Source organism: Enoplosus armatus, chromosome 18 (assembly GCF_043641665.1).
Source record: "Enoplosus armatus isolate fEnoArm2 chromosome 18, fEnoArm2.hap1, whole genome shotgun sequence".
Classification (NCBI taxonomy): Eukaryota; Metazoa; Chordata; class Actinopteri; order Centrarchiformes; family Enoplosidae; genus Enoplosus; species Enoplosus armatus.
In genome coordinates, this window is record NC_092197.1 from 1512312 (window position 1) to 1528601 (window position 16290).

General features: G+C 40.1%; 2 protein-coding genes across 2 annotated transcripts; one reads left to right on the plus strand and one right to left on the minus strand.

Moving 5' to 3' along the window:
* Positions 1 to 2374: 2374 nt before the first annotated feature.
* On the plus strand, positions 2375 to 7415 carry wdr45 (WD repeat domain 45). The gene is made up of 11 exons (XM_070924498.1): positions 2375 to 2484; positions 2725 to 2841; positions 2946 to 3020; positions 3340 to 3444; positions 3845 to 3950; positions 4050 to 4144; positions 4235 to 4314; positions 4390 to 4598; positions 5693 to 5794; positions 5877 to 6022; positions 6899 to 7415. Exons 2-11 carry the CDS (start codon positions 2793 to 2795, stop codon positions 7006 to 7008), a joined length of 1077 nt encoding a protein of 358 aa, XP_070780599.1. The 5' UTR covers positions 2375 to 2484; positions 2725 to 2792; the 3' UTR covers positions 7009 to 7415.
* Positions 7416 to 11548: 4133 nt separating this feature from the next.
* LOC139301692 (L antigen family member 3-like) lies at positions 11549 to 14374 on the minus strand. The gene is made up of 3 exons (XM_070925136.1): positions 14325 to 14374; positions 12685 to 12813; positions 11549 to 12594 (listed from the first exon to the last, which is right to left on the minus strand). The coding sequence occupies exons 1-3, from the start codon at positions 14372 to 14374 to the stop codon at positions 12480 to 12482; spliced, it is 294 nt and encodes a 97-aa protein (XP_070781237.1). The 3' UTR covers positions 11549 to 12479.
* Between the last annotated feature and the right edge of the window lie 1916 nt (positions 14375 to 16290).

Consider the following 16290-nt stretch of genomic DNA (forward strand, 5'->3'; position numbering starts at 1 on the left):
AAACAGCTAAAATAACAAAACTTTTGTCACTGTCCAAATATTTCTGGGCCTAACTGTATATTAAGACTGAACCACAGACTAATGAAAACAAATCTGCAGCAAATTCTGACTCATAACAGCAACCTCAAACGTTTCTCAGATCATTATAAAGTCCATACATCAACACAGCTGTAATTGGATCCCAAATGAACCATAAACATTAGGATATGATCTGAGTGTCAAATGTTAGTCAAGGTTAAGACCAAAGAACTGATCTGCATTCACTGGAGGAGCTGACACATGAAGTGAGTGTGGACCCAGTTGGTTTCTCCTGTATTTTCTCTTCATTACTTGCTGTATTATCAGTGACAGTGTACATTAATCATTACTGTAAATACTGATTAATACATGCTGACAATTAAAAATACAGGGGTAACATTTAAGCAAGCATTATAGTAGGCAACAGTGACAGTTTAATACTAATTAGAATAACCAAAATGAATGTGATTTCATTTTTCATCTGTGTGATACGTCAAGTTGACACCACTTTAATCATGTTTTGTTATGAATGGATTGTAGACTGAATGTTATTAACCATTATTAATTATATCAGGGGTATTGTTAAAATATAAGCTGCTTATTTCTTTTTCGCTATTTCAACTATTTAATCATTACGTTTTAGAAACAGTATCTGTTAGATTGTGATAACTCCATAACAGACAGAAAGGAAGACACGACATTAGATTCATGCAGCTCTACATCGATCTGTGATCACGCCAAATGCTGATGATCTGAAATCTTTAGACACAGTCTCAGTCGTGTTTCCTCTGAGCAAACTCTGCGTCTAAACATGTCAGCTTATCTAAATCTTACGCCGTTTTTCTCCTGTGGTTGAAAGCGTCTTGTTGCACTGATTTAATCTGTCCAGTTTCTTTTGATTAAATATAGTTTTTACGGTCTGGATTCGGGCCAAAGAGTTCGTAAGCAAAGGCTTCCTTGAGTGCTTCCATGCTTATAATAAACCAGCAGAGCCTGAGCCACAGAACACAGAACATGTCCCGATATTTATCATGGATTTCACTTTGCATTAGACTTCTATAACCTGAGGGCATTTTTAATGGACATTTTATAGGAGGTAAAAGAAGATTTACTGGTGCACGAGCTACAGTCTGTAAAAATGTCTGATATGACCCATTTGGACGGCATTAAAATAACAGAGAGGCTCTGGTAAAACTTAGAATTCCTTCTCCTCTCTCTTTGCTTGTGTTTCTGCTCGTGAATCAGTCGGGAAGTAAACTTAACTTAACTTATTTACCATTCCTGCTATTTTGAGCTCAACTGTCGTAATCATCCAGTCAGGATCACTGTTGCTGCCCTCATATGTCAACAAACAATCATGGCTGATGCCTGACCCTCTTAATACGGATCAGTGCATTCCAACTAACAATGATGATGCTGACATGCTGATGTTTACCATGTGATAAAACCAGTTCCTTGGTGGAAGAAGAGGGAAGAAGTAAGAAGGAAGGACCAGTGTTTTGAAGGGTGATAGAGCACAAGATGGTGACATCTCATGATATATAAGATCAGGAATGTGCACAGACATTTTTGTACGTCCCAGATTCTCATCCCCTCATAGAACAGCATTGCCCTCTTATATTATTAAGGTGAAAATCGAGCTAATTAAGAAAATGTGCCTCATTGTGCAGCTCTTTCTGTCTCTGACTCAGCTGCTGCTTTAAAACACTTTCACAGAGAACTTTTCCTCCAGCTGCTTCCCTCAGCTCTCCTTGGTCCAGATTACCAACAGAGTACAAAAAGATAATGTTTAATATTGTGGGTGTAAGATACAGATCTTGTTCACCCAAGACATCTTTTTTTTTTTTGGGGGGGGGCGCAGGAAACAAGAATAAAGCTGCGTCAAGATATTTCACATCAGCAGCATTTTGCTTCATCACTGACTAATGTCGTGTTCTCACAACGAAATGTTTTATTTTCCTCTCATTATGAGATATTTACATGTTATGTTATATATATTTTACTCCATTAGAGATTGCACAAAGATGTTTTTCATCACTCATATTATCTTTTTGTCTATTTAATTTTAAATTATATTCTATCCTACATGAATATATATATTTTGATCATGCCAGCTCTGCATTTCTGTAAAATAAGTAAGCTTGAATATTAAAACTTGCGTTTAAAATGATGTAGAGTCAGACATCTAAATATTTAAGTCATTTTTAAATTACATTTTCTTTGTGTTTACGCGGGTTTTCATTTTACATTTCTCCGATTTTGTTACTTAATTTTAATAAAAATAGAAAAAAGTTTTTTATGAACAGGAAGGGGAACAAAACCGGAAGCACGTGTCGATGACGTCGCTGTAGGAAAACAAAAACAAATCGACGTCTTGCGACATCTCTGTTGTTGTTGTTGTGTCACTCTGTTTGTCGTGTTCGCGGTTTGGAAACCTCCTCTTCCTCTCCAGGCTTCGTGTTCATGGTGAGACTTGAATTATTTTAAAATGTCGAAGTGAAAACGAGCCGCGTTCATTCCGCTTCTCTCTGACGCTGCTGTGTGCTAACGTTAGCTAACTCCAGCTAACTCCAGCTAGCTGTAGCTAACTCCAGCTAACTCCAGCTAGCTGTAGCTAGCTGTAGCTAACAGTGTTGCTCAACTGTCAGCTGAAGACGTCCAAAGGAAGCTGACGTCTGTCGTCATGTCTGTCCTCCTCTGTCTCAGGTTGTCCTGTGGGTCCAGCTGAAGCTGTAGTTTACCGGTAACTTCACGGTAACGGTAGTTTAGCAGCCATGGCTCAGCAGAGAGGAGTCAACAGCCTGCAGTTCAACCAGGACCAGAGTAAGCTGGCGGCTAATATGTTGAGCTAGCTACAGCAGACTGAAGCCTGTAGGAACAGAGCAAAGACGTGTTGGTCTTTAATCTTCTTCTCTCCACGACCGCAGGCTGCTTCTGCTGTGCGATGGAGACGGGGGTCAGGATCTACAACGTGGAGCCCCTGATGGAGAAGGGCCACCTGGGTGAGTGCCCCATTAGGACAGGGTCTGTTCCTCTGGGAGGGGTGGGCTGGATTCAATATCACCTGTGCTGGTCAGTGATTAACAACATAAATAATAATCATAGTAAACTTATGCACAATGAAGAAGAAGAAAAGGGTTTTACAAACCCGACAGATCACTCGCTAACATCTGTCAAGTCACATAACTAAAGGATGATTCTGCCCAAACTGGTGCTCCTGTAATCAATCAGAATATGGTGTAATATTTTATTTACCATATTGATCCTGTCCGAATGGGGCTTTAGACTTATTTCTGTGTGTGTGTGTGTGTGTGTTTCCAGACCATGAGCAGGTCGGCAGTGTGGCCCTGTGCTCCATGCTGCATCGATCCAACCTACTGGCTGTAGTTGGAGGAGGAGTCAACCCCAAGTTCTCCGAAATATCTAGTGAGTTAAAGTCATTTATTATTATTATTATTATTATTCGTGCGTCTTCACTGTAAAACAGTTAAAGTAGCAGTATCAGAAAACTCCCATGAAAGAGTGAAGTTGGGTGACTGTGTCTCTGCTGAGGATGAAATATTCCCTGCTGGACGTGAACTGGAGACGTTGTGGTTCACGGCCGACGCCTGAACCGCCGCTCATTAACAGTTAATAAACTATGAACAGAATATTAATGGTTTGCATGCTGCACGTACTGTGATTAATGAGCAGCGATGTTGTTTCTTGTGTTCGGTGTTGGTCTAATGCGGACCGCGAGCTCTGCACTTAAAACAGTGACGTAAAACTACAATTAAAGAAGCCGTCTGGAGAGCTTCATGGCTGAAACCGAAGTGTTTGATTTCAGTGCTGATCTGGGATGACGCTCGGGAGTCACGAGACCCCAAAGACAAGCTGGTGCTGGAGTTCACCTTCACCAAACCTGTTCTCGCTGTTCGCATGAGGCACGACAAGTGAGTCCACCGTCACCACCTGCAGTTCGTCCCTGTGCAGCTGCGTGAAGGAACATTTAAATACAGTAAATATAACTGTCATCTTTGTTTTGTTTTCAGGATCATCATCGTATTAAAGAACAGGATCTACGTGTACAGCTTTCCAGATAACCCCATCAAACTTTTTGAGTTTGACACCAGAGATAACCCCAAAGGTGAAGAGTCCTTCTCTTCTTCTGTGTATTTCTCTTCCATCACGGCTGATTGTGTTCAACATTTCTAATAAACTTAACTCTTTCTTCCAGGCCTGTGTGATTTATGTCCCAGTCTGGAGAAGCAGCTGCTGGTCTTCCCAGGTCATAAATGCGGCAGCCTGCAGCTGGTTGTAAGTTACAAACAGCTCATTTCTACAGACGATACATCCGTAGTTACATTATATACATAATATTGTTTTCTTCAGGACTTGTCCAACACCAAACCTGGAACATCATCTGCCCCTTTTACCATCAACGCCCACCAGAGTGAGATCGCCTGCGTGGCTCTGAACCAGCCCGGCAGCGTGGCGGCTTCGGCCTCTCGCAAAGGAACTCTCATCCGCCTGTTCGACACCACCACCAGAGACAAGCTGGTGGAGCTGCGCAGAGGAACCGACCCGGCCACCCTCTACTGGTACACACTCAAGCAGTGGTGGATAGTGTGTGTGTGTGTGTGGTCTCTACTGATGGGGGGGGGTTATAACTTTTCAAAAGCGACAATTCGTCCATTTTGCAGCGATTGGCCCGGTGGTGTGAAAGATTAGTTACTTCTGTATTTGGTCATAAACCAAATAGTTGACCTGATGATGGCGCTAGATGGGAAGTCAGAGGATCACTAAAGTTATTACAGTTCTTCATGAAGGGACCGTCCATTAGTTGCTGAGGTGTTTCAGTCTGGACTCACCTATATTTCCACCCCTAAGCCGTGCTGCATGTTAGCGTGGCTAAAAAGAACAATCAGCATTCACGCAGCAGAGGCCGAGATATCATGACTTATGTGTGGGTCAAGCTCCAAAAATGCTGGATCCTACATTTCCCATAATGCAACTGGGCATCTTTTGCCCGACTTTCCCTGCCTGGTAAACGCCTGAATCTTTCCAACTACCTCCAGTTTGAAACGCAGGCTTTCTGTTATGTTATTTTACTCTTTCCGTCAAACTAAAAGACGACACAACTGTTTTCACTCCAACAGGTGAACTGAACTGAACTTGTGTAATGTGTGAAGTTGGTGGAGGGCCCCCTTTAAGAGTTTTCCACGGGAAATATTATGAAGACGCTGTAGGAAATGCAGAGTGTTCATCGTCAGTGGGGTTACTGGTGCTTCACTGGTGCACATTATTTATATAACCCAAAATCTGTACAGTACACGACACCCTCTGACCCTCGATTCAGATTAGGAAAAACTTGTAATGGGGAAAACATGGAAAAAAGCTCAGGAAGAGCAACAGAGGAGGGGTCCCTCTCCCATGACAGACAGACAGGAAGAAGACCAACATAGTAAAATTACAGTAAAACACAATACCACAAAATACCGTGAAGTATTTCAGGTATTGGTCAAACAGAGAGAAATAAAACAAAGTCAACAGAACAACATGAAAGCTTTAGCAGCAGACGGCTGGTGGTGTGTTGACCGGAGTGACGGTTGGTGCTCCGTGCGTTGTGTTTGTGTTTGTGTTGAGGTTAGTTCAGCCTCTGACGGTCCTTCCTGTCTCTGTTTCTTCTTTGCAGCATCAACTTCAGCCATGACTCCTCGTTCCTGTGTGCCTCCAGTGACAAAGGCACAGTTCACATCTTCGCACTGAAAGACACCAAACTCAACCGCCGCTCTGCGTAAGACCCACCTCTGTCTTCTTTTACCAACAAAACTGTTTACTTAAAGAGTTTTATTGGTTAATGTGTCTCTTTATTACAGACTGGCGCGTGTTGGGAAGGTGGGCCCTGTGATTGGTCAGTATGTGGACAGCCAGTGGTCATTGGCCAGCTTCACTGTGCCAGCTGAGTGTGCCTGTATCTGTGCTTTTGGAAAGAACACGTCCAAGAACGTCAACTCCGTCATCGGTGAGGAAACACGCTTTATGTATATCGCATAAGAGAATATATTTAGTTGTAATATAATATTTATTTTAGTCAAAAACAAACATTTATTATTTATTCATAATTTTGTCTAAATTTTCTTAGAACTGAAACAAAATTATCACCAAACATTGTTTTATTATTACTTTATTTGAAAGCGGTGTATACCATTCAGTAGGTTCTCAAGTATTGACCGGACCTGCGAAGAGAACCAGGCCTTTATTTCAAACCGACTCATATTAGAGACATGAATGTTACACCTGTATATCTCAGTGAGAAGCCTCCCTGTTTTCCTGTTTTAATCTGACAACACTTCGTCCTGTTCAGAAATTCGGTATAACGTCCACAGTGGTGTCATGTCTCTGTCTACTTGTTGATTAAGTCAATTAAGAAATCAAAAGCACGTTCAGGTAATTCCACCCCCGCAATGCTTTTTACCTGCTCTTTATTTCTTTGGGACCATTATGTTAATACTTACAGTGTGCACTCAGCAGATTAATATTCAACATAATGCTGGAGGTTTGTTTGTGACAAAGCATTAGTCACATTAGATTTAAAAGAAATCTGCCTGTTGAATAAATCTGTTTAACGCCAAATGATAGCTGTAAGAAGTGTTACTTGAGTAGTCGTGTTGTTTGATTTTTTTTTATTGGTTCTCTAACTTCTCAGTGCTGCCGCGCTGCAGATGGCAGTTTCACTTCAGTGTGGCAGCGTTCACTCATTTCAGCTCCGCACGCCAACGTTTAAGAGTTGTTTGTCCTACAGAGACAGAACGTGTTCCTCGCGTTGTTGTACCGCAGCACTCGACTTGTTGCTTGAAAACAAAACGATGTTTTTTTTGTTTTCTCTCCCCTCCTGCAGCCATATGTGTGGACGGGACCTTCCATAAGTACGTGTTCACCCCCGACGGAAACTGCAACCGAGAGGCCTTCGACGTCTACCTGGATATATGTGATGATGATGACTTCTGAGGCCGCTTTACAAACGTTACTGGAAGGAAAGATGTGAGGAGACATGAGGAGGAGACATGGGGAGGAGACATGAGGAGGAGACATGGGGAGGACACAGTGATGACAAATGACATTGACCGAAGTTAATGATTCTTGTTCTGTTCTGGAGACAGAGAATCACAGACTTTATGAGCTGAGGCCTGTTTTATAGTCCTTTGTGTTTGTAATCAGTTGCACCGTATGTAGCAGTGTGAATATAAAAAACGTTTTCTATTCGCCTGTAACTTTGCTGCATCACGAGTCTGACAGGTTGATGTGTAAAAAAAAGCCTGACATGATAAATAGACTTGGAAGCGAAGTGATAGGCTGTATTTATGAGGCGTTACTAGTTAAAGTCAAATGGAAATTAAAATCTTTTTGTTAAGAAATCAGTATTTACATCCCTGGTGTTTGTTTTGACTTGTTTTCTTACTTTTCATTGTAATCACCTGGCCTGGCTCTCCACCAGTTCGCGCCTGTAAAGCTCTGCAGTTAACATGTGTTGTCTCATTTGTTTAATCTTCGACTGTTTTTTTTATGGTGGCTTATGCGCTGGACTATTGCTGCTACTACTGCTTGTAGGTTACCGTTGGACAGAGCCAGGCTAGCTGTTTCCAGTCTTTATGCTAAGCTAACCAGCTGCTGGCTGTAGCGTTACATTTAATGGACAAATATGAGAGTGCTATAAATCTTCTCATCTAACTCTCGACAAGAAAGCCAATAAGCGTATTTTCCAAAATGTTGAATTTTTGCTTGAAATGAAGCCGATCGTGCCGATGACAGACAAGATGATATCGTCTGCATAGAAAATAACAAAGCAAAGCTCCGTTGGAACATAAATGGTATGTTCAGACAATGTTGTGATCGGCTGCATCAGAAGATTTGGACATTGTTTTCCTCCAGTTTAGAAACAAGTTGTTTACAGTGAGTTCTCCGGTGCCCTACAAAACAAAACTGACACAATAATATGACACAGCTCAATAAATAACAAGGTAAAATGTCAAAATGTTGTCGAACAATGCCACAGATTATTTTGTTGTTCAAGTTTGACTGTGGGAGTCTGCACACTGCAGCATCTTTGGTGTCAGTGAACCTGTGATCAAGTAGAAGACTTAACACCCTCCGAGTGACATAATCAAGACCAGGAAGTGTTGCCTTTAAACTTTCCATCAACACCAGACTCCACAGTGAAAAGAAGTGATTGCACAGTCCAGTGTTTATTTTTAGGTGATAATTATGTCTGAACTGAATTTCACTGGTAGGAAAGTGAATGTTACATTTGCTTAAAGACCAGATTAAATGATTATTATTAACGCAGTGATTGTTTCATTGATTCTAATTAATCAAAGTGTAATTACAGCCTCTCCAGTTTAATTGTCATTGTTATTATTTAACAGCTTCTTTCAACACATTTTAGGTTTTTATTGCAGTGGTTCTTAAAAAGGATGATTAAAGCGTCTATTCTCTTTAGTATTTGTGTTAAGATTTCTGACTTTTTACAAGGAGATTATAGAAGTTTCTGTTAAGTCTTGAAAATGTGTTTGTGTGTTCTTGATGTCCTCAGAAACCGAAGCTCCTGCTAATCTGTAATCCAAAAACCCACCAAAATGCCACAGAGTCATATCACCAATGAAGTTTGCCTCAGACCCTTCAGGCGGTGCCGGACACTCAGTAGTTCCTTTAACTGGGAGCAGTAAACCGAGATTTCGGACACTCACTAATCATCATCATTTAGTGTCATCACTAACAGTTTGCATTGCATTGTGGGGTTGTTAGCAGAGAGCCGTTTAAAAGAATCAGATTGTTTGTGAACGCAGCATCACTATTTGAGACTAAGAATGTGACGATATGTGTTGTTACCTGTGGACAGAACCAGGCTAGCTGTCTCCCCCTGTTTCCAGTCTTTATGCTAAGCTAAGCTACTTGCCTGCTGGCTCCAGCTTTATATGACGAGAGACATATCAATGTTCTCTAACTCTTAACATTTCATTTTGAATTGCAGTTACATCAGACAGGTGGAAGACGTCTTCAGATCCCTCATTCAAAACCTTAAAGATCACCTCCAGACATGTTGTAATGTAAAAGGGCTTTGCTTTGAACAATAATCTCCTCCTTCTCCCTCATGAACAATATAGAATCTATGAATATGTGACCGGCAGGCTTCAGGTTTCCACGTCACACCTGTGTAAGTGTCACACTGGCCCCTGATTGGCTCCGACTAGCTGTGATGTCACAAATCCTGGAGGTACGTCCAGGTGTTAAACTGAGGTTGAAGTCGAGCTCAGAGAAACTTTCCTCCTTCAGCAGATTGATGTGAAAACCATCTGTGAACAAACATCACAGAGAAGCAACTCTGCAGATGTTCCTCCAGATGTAGCAGTCCATCACGACCCCCCCCCCCGTTGTTGTTGATTCTGACTAAACAACCTGCTGTACCTCTGCTTGTACAGCTGATCCCACTTTGACATTTAAACGCTCACCTCCGTCCCTCACATTTATTTTGTCTGAGGTTCCCGAAGCTTCTCTGCTCGGTAACAGCAGCAGTTTACGTTAACGCTTTTACAGCCGCTTGTCATTTGTGCAAGTGGGATGAAGTTTAAATGTCAGCCATGATGAGTCACTTGTTTGGAAACAAACCCCAAAAATGCACTTGTAGCATGTTGCGAGGTCTCCGCAGTCGTGTTAGAAATAAATGTTTTACTACTGAAGTGTTGAACGCAGGCCAGCAGGTTAAACCTTGTTAGATTGTGAATATTTGACTCACTTTTCTCATCTTTTCTGGGAATTTTCAATATGATGTTTTATGTGATGATCCTCTGCAGAAACAGTTGAACTTTTTTATCACTTCAGAGTAATCACACACTGATAAACTACTTTAAATCTGCATTCTTGGGGAGCCCTGGTGGTTTAGGGGTTAAAACGCTGATCATAAAGTCCAGCCAAAGACCAAAGAAATACTTATAAAAGGTATAGTTACTACAAACTATTTTGTCCCTGTATAACCAGAGTGAATATCTTTATGTGTTTGTCCAGATGTTTCAGTGTGGATCAAAGTGGATCTCTAGAGCCACGCTGCTAATGTGGCTAATGCCACTAAAAGAGTCTGCAGCCATGCTAGCCGCTCTGTGCTTTGAGCTACTTGCTAACGCTAGGCAATTAGCTCACAATGACAATTAACGTTTGTGGAAAGTTATTGAAAATATTGATACTGAATGTCAGTAAAATGTTAACTGACGACGTGCTGTTTCTTTTGCTGAATATGAACCATATTTCATGTCAATCCATCTGATAGTTGTCAAGACATTTCACTGAAAATAGAAATGTTAACCTCATGGTGGCGCTAGACAATCACCACAGTCAGTCGGGTTCATCCTCTGGGGAACATGAATATCTGTTCCTTCCTTGCTAGCATGGCTAGAAATACATCTTTTTTTCTGGTCTTTATCTGGTGTTTCAGAGTAAAAATAAAGAGCACGTTAATCCAGTCAGCCTCTTCCCTCCCACAGTTATGTCGTCTGATATCTGTCTCTTTGTCCTGCAGAGGGCAACAATAATGAACATTAATGCACACGCACACTCAGACTGTTATACAAAATGAGAATACAGCTCGCCTGGATTCTATTCACGTGCGTCATTTATTTGTCATTAAGAACATCCTTTTTGCTTTTCAGGCCACTCGACAGCTTCACAACATACAGAACATGATGCAGAGCCTCTGTTATTATGGACAATTGTTCCGAGTCCGTGCTTTTCTAAACTATGAAACAAATCTCTCTATATATAGAAACATTTTAAAAAGGATGAAACTGTCTGTGGTTTAAAACACTGAAATATAAATAAGAAACTAAATCAACAGAACGATCAACTCTTTCAAAAAACAGAGTAAAAGAAGCACCTGGCAGTAAGGAGTGTTCACGGGTGGTTTCAACGTCGAAAATAGACCGAAAATAGTGACACTGTGTTGTGATGCTTGATAAGCCAATATGTTCTTTTAAAGTGAATCAGGTGGTTTTATATATGCAGGACTTTTGCTTGGAGTTAATGTAACAGTCACTGGTTCCTCTCCTGCTGGAGCTGTGTGTCCAGCAGCAGAGAACTGCATAGAAAAACGTTACATTTTAAGATTTCGGTACACAAAGCCAAGGACACGCAGATGCTCAGATCAAACATGTGAGCAGGTCAGAACTGGACTCACGTTCAGGCAAATCCAGCTCGCATATAATCCACCTGCTGAGTCCTCACTCCCATAAATACCTCACTGTACTGGAAGACGCTGATAAGATTTCACCTTCACAATGCTTTTGTGTTTGTAATGTTTTGTTCAACCAACAGTTAAAATTGCGGAATTACAAAAAAATTATTAAATTATTAAAATAATTAAAAAGAAAAGTAGCAAATCTTCACATTTGAGGAGCTGGAACCATGAAAACTGACTCAAACGTTTATCGAAATAGTTATTTTTAATTGCTTGAGCTGTATGAACTGTTTAATTTATAACAAAACAGCATGTTTTATGAGCTCTTCATGTGTTCTGTGTGAACAAAATCTTAATTTGTAAAGTAACTAAAGCTCCCTCTCACCCCAACTGTGCACTTAAGTACAGAACTTGAGTAAATGTACTTTGTTACATTCCACCTCCGGTTATGAGACAAAAGGTTTGTACCGAACATCAACAGACCATCTATCTTCTTGATTAAAGGAGACCTGAAGTATGACTTGAACATATTTATTCCATGTTTAATTAAAATTAAGATTAAGCAGTTCAGATGAAGAAATAAGAGCTGTGCTTCTAATGACTGCTTGCATTTCAAAGTAACTGCATGCTTTTATTGTGAAAAAGAAGTGAACAAAGTCGATGTTTCCAGGAGAAAAACAACATTATATAATCTCTCCGTCTCGTCTGAAGCTGGTTCATTATAACTCTGCCAGTCCTGTGGCTCACTGTGGCACTTCATTTCCTTTCACTGAGAAGTCTTCCACTTATTACTCTGTCAGTTAGACGAATGTGTTTACCTCACAGCGTTTATGACAAGGACTGCCAAATAAATGTTTTTAATTTTGATTTAACTTGTTACCACATACTTGAACGAGATGTGTGACTGCTTTAACAAAGAAATATGATGTTTTTATTCCACCTCCCCTGAGAGAAAGGGGCAGTTTTGTGTTGCTCTCAAACAGAATGAGGCAAAAACAAACAGGTGGATGAATTTCTGATCATGCAGCGCCCCCTGCTGGTCTGTCAGTGTATCAGGCCAGTTACCTGCAGTGGTGGAACAAGTGTTCAGATTCTTTACTTATGTAAAAGTACTAATACCAAAATGTAAAAACACTCTATTACTGTTACAGTTTCAACCAGTTTTTCTTCCAGATGTCACACCTGAGTCGTGTCCAAAGACTGAAAACTCCAGACGAGGACGAGAGGATCAAAATAGTCCTGAATCATTAGTCAGGCGTCACTGGGAAACAGGGGGACCAAACATCTCCATGGTCTCCATCACCAGCGACAGATGATCCAGAAACGAGTTCACAGACACTCTGAGGATTCGAGCTTCATCTGCGCTCCACCTCCTGAAACACATGAAGAAGAAGTTCAACAGAAGCCATCGACACCGTGACTCTCAGATAAAGGCTGAGGAGGTTTGCAGCAGTGTTTCTCACACAGACAGCGTGCTGCCGGACACAGAGAGCTGTTTGCTGATGCCGCCTTTCCTCGGCTCTCGGTCCGGCGACAGAGAGCGCAGAGCGACGACGGCCTCGCGAGACGACGGGAAGGGAACGTCCAGAGAACTGCAGGAGGGTCAAGGAAGACCGGAGGAGCTCACTGACCTCAGGACAAGAGTCCACAAGCCTGAAGTTTATCCTGATGTGATCTTTGTGCATAATCCATATTTATGATGTTTCCATCGTACTAAACAAAGTGCTGCGCGTCTCAACAGAAAACAAAATGAAACTTATTTTCTATATAATTGAGTCGTCACATCGAACAAATCAGCTTGTCTTCTTCAAGATGGACAAACTGTCAACACTGAGATCTCTACATCAGAGAAGTTATATAAGACATAGTTCTCTGTATATTCTATTATCCTAAATGCAGTTTTTGTGTAGTCCATATATCATTAGACAAATATTCTTTACTACATGTCTTTATGTACACGTCAATCATTTGTTCATCCCAAATAAATGTTTCCTGTCAGCCGGCTTTCTTCCATATCAAGCACTGATTCCATAACTGAGCTAAACCTCACATTGTTCCCATCACAGGTCCCTCACTACAGAATACAAAATACAAAAATATCTGCAAAAAGAAATGCTGTTCTGCACTAATTCACATCAGAGAGGAGCTGAACTCAGGCTGAATAATGAAGCACAGCAACATCAGATGATTCTGTTAAACACAGAAATCCTGAGAAAAGGGGGAATATACTGTAAGCAGTAATGGAAAGTAACTAAGTACATTTACTCTAGTACTGTACTTACAGTACACTTCTGAGGTACTCGTACTTTACTTTCTACCCCACAACATCTCAGAGGGAAATATTCTACTTTTTACTCCACTGTATTTATCTGACGACTTACTTTGCAGATTCAGATTATGAATACAAAATATAACCGACAAGTAAAGTGTGATATATGATTATAAATAAAGGTCAGTCTTTATTGATCACCAGGGGAAATTCACAAGCTACAGCAGTATATAAAGTAATTCAAATTAACCACCTTTAACAACTGCATCATTAAAGTGATCATTATAATCCAATTATACGTCATTCTCAAACGGGCCATTCTGCATGAGCACTTTAAGTATATTTAGATATAATACTTTTCTACTTTCACTTCAGTAAAGTTTTGAACGCAGCACTTTTACTTGGAACAGTATTTCTACACTGTGGTGTTACTACTTTTACTTATAGCTAAGTAAAATATCTGAGTACTTATTAGTACTAATTAGCCAGTAATCCTGATCAGCAGAGTACACAGGAAGAATATTAATGACAGTAGTTGACAGCAGCTGGGGTCAAAACATGGACATGTTAGCTAGGCTAGCCAAACTAACCCGGTACCAATAACATACTAAAAACATAATAATAATAAAAGACTGTTCACACTCAGTATTATTCGTTAGATACAGTAAAAGTAAATCACAGTAAAACTACTGAACCAAGATCAGCCAGAGAAACGTAGCGTTAGGCTAATGTTGGACTGTATCGTGGCGTTTTTCATTCATGAATGTCAAACCAGGACTTTAACACACAAATATGACTCAAAGACAAACATCCGGAGGTGATATTAAAGGATACAATTCCAGTTTGCCTGTTTCATGGCTTGTTTCTCTGTCTGACGCCGCCATCGTGGTTATTGTGTTGTTTCCACTTCCGGTTCGAACTTCTTCTTCGTGTGAGGCAGAACAGAGACAGTAATGGCGCCCTGCTGCCCCCCGGCGGCAGAAAGAAAATACACATACAATAATATAAACATAAAATAAAATGAAATATGATTAGGACAATGTTATATAGACGACAATAGACACACTTTAAGTATTTAGGATGTAAGGAATCTCATTTATGAGTAGGCTTTATGTATTGTAAGATTAGATAAATAAATTCACTGGTGGAGTATTCAGACATTTTACTTTGCCTAAGTAAAAGTATACACTATGCCACAATTTAAAACACTGTATTAAAAGTAAAAGTGCTACATTCCAAATAAAAGTTTAATCAGCTAACTGTACTTTAAATAAAGTAAAAGTCCTCAGCGGGGGTGGGGGCCCAGCAGCTCCTGCATTTGGATGTGACGGACCAGCTGAGCCTGAGTCTCTTTGGTACCTCAGAACTGTTCTTAAGTGCAATACTTGAGTAAATGTACTCAGTTACTTTCCACCACTGGATAAGATAAGATTAGATGATCTGTCTTTATTGATTAATCCTTCACACCTAATGAATGTATTCTCCTCCTCTCACATTGTTTTAGTCAGGTCAGTAAATCTAACACAAAGCTTTATTTGAACTTTAACCCCTCTCTTCAAACATACCATCTGTTCTTACTGTGTATTCTGTTGTTGTTATCTTTACATTACACAAAACACATATTTTTCTTTGTATTATCTTTACTGCTCACTGGTTTTGTTGCCACATTATATTTCACTGCACATCCTGTAGTGAGTATCTGACAAATAAAACTCCTTGGATCATCTCATCAAAACAAAGATTATATATCTTAATCATTTTAGGATATTATCTCTGGAAACATGTTTCGCATTAACATCATACCTGAACATTTTTACATATGAGGTACTTGTACTTTACTTGAGTATTTTCTTTTCATGCCACTTTATTCTTCTACTCGACAACATCTCAGAAGGAAATATTGTCATTTATATTTTTTTAATAGATACTTTACAAATTAAGATTTTTGTATATAAACATACGATATATTTTTGGAAACATTTCTGCTTTGAGTACTTTTACTTTTAATACTTTTAGTACATTTTCCTGATTATACCATGGCAACATATTTTTACTTAATTACCATTTAAATTGCAGGGCTTGTGCGTGTAGTGGTACTGCGCGGTATCAACAGTCTTCCTGAAGTAAAGGGTGGGAGTACTTCCTCCACCACTGGACTTTTATTTTGTAGTATCTGTCAGACTCAGCTGCTCCATCCTCTGAGCTCCGTCTCTGTCTCACTCCGCCTCGTCGCTGCTGTTGGTGATGTTTCATGTGACATCGCCTGTCCGCGTTCATTTATGAAGAGTTCAGTTATTAATTAATTTATTTATTTATTTCACCGCTCGGAAATCAGGAGCCAGGAAACGACCGAGGACCGGGTCTCCTCCTCCGGACCGGGTCTCCTCCTCCGGACCGGGTCTCCTCACAGCAGCGATCCGCACTTCAGACTGAAAAAGTGAGTTATGATGAATGAACGCGTCAGATTACAGTTTCAGTATTTACTGTGTAAAACATTCACTCGGTAACTTTACTGACATAGACTGTGTGACCGACAGGGACTTATTAATAATAATAATAATAATAATAAGTATTATTGAACTGAATTCACTGTTGGTATTGACTATGAAATCATCTGTAGTATTATTTATTTTAACATTATAATAAAAAATACATCGTTAAACGCTTTTGAATATGGAATATTTATTATTAATATTATTATTATTACTGGGGAACACAACATTAGCATAAACCCAGCGGTGGGAGAAGTATTCACATCTTTAACTTAAGTAAAAGTGCAAAAGTATTAGCATTAAAATAT

What these genes read in the sequence shown, in the direction of transcription:
- wdr45 (XM_070924498.1), top strand. Translation starts at nt 2,793, where the DNA reads ATGGCTCAGCAGAGAGGAGTCAACAGCCTGCAGTTCAACCAGGACCAG. An exon ending in GTTCGCATGAGGCACGACAA is followed by an intron (nt 3,951 to 4,049) that starts GTGAGTCCACCG and finishes TTTTGTTTTCAG; the next exon opens with GATCATCATCGTATTAAAGA. An exon ending in GCGGCAGCCTGCAGCTGGTT is followed by an intron (nt 4,315 to 4,389) that starts GTAAGTTACAAA and finishes TGTTTTCTTCAG; the next exon opens with GACTTGTCCAACACCAAACC.
- LOC139301692 (XM_070925136.1), bottom strand. Translation starts at nt 14,374, where the DNA reads ATGGCGGCGTCAGACAGAGAAACAAGCCATGAAACAGGCAAACTGGAA. An exon ending in GAAACAGGCAAACTGGAATT is followed by an intron (nt 12,814 to 14,324) that starts GTATCCTTTAAT and finishes ACCCTCCTGCAG; the next exon opens with TTCTCTGGACGTTCCCTTCC. An exon ending in TCCGGCAGCACGCTGTCTGT is followed by an intron (nt 12,595 to 12,684) that starts GTGAGAAACACT and finishes CATGTGTTTCAG; the next exon opens with GAGGTGGAGCGCAGATGAAG.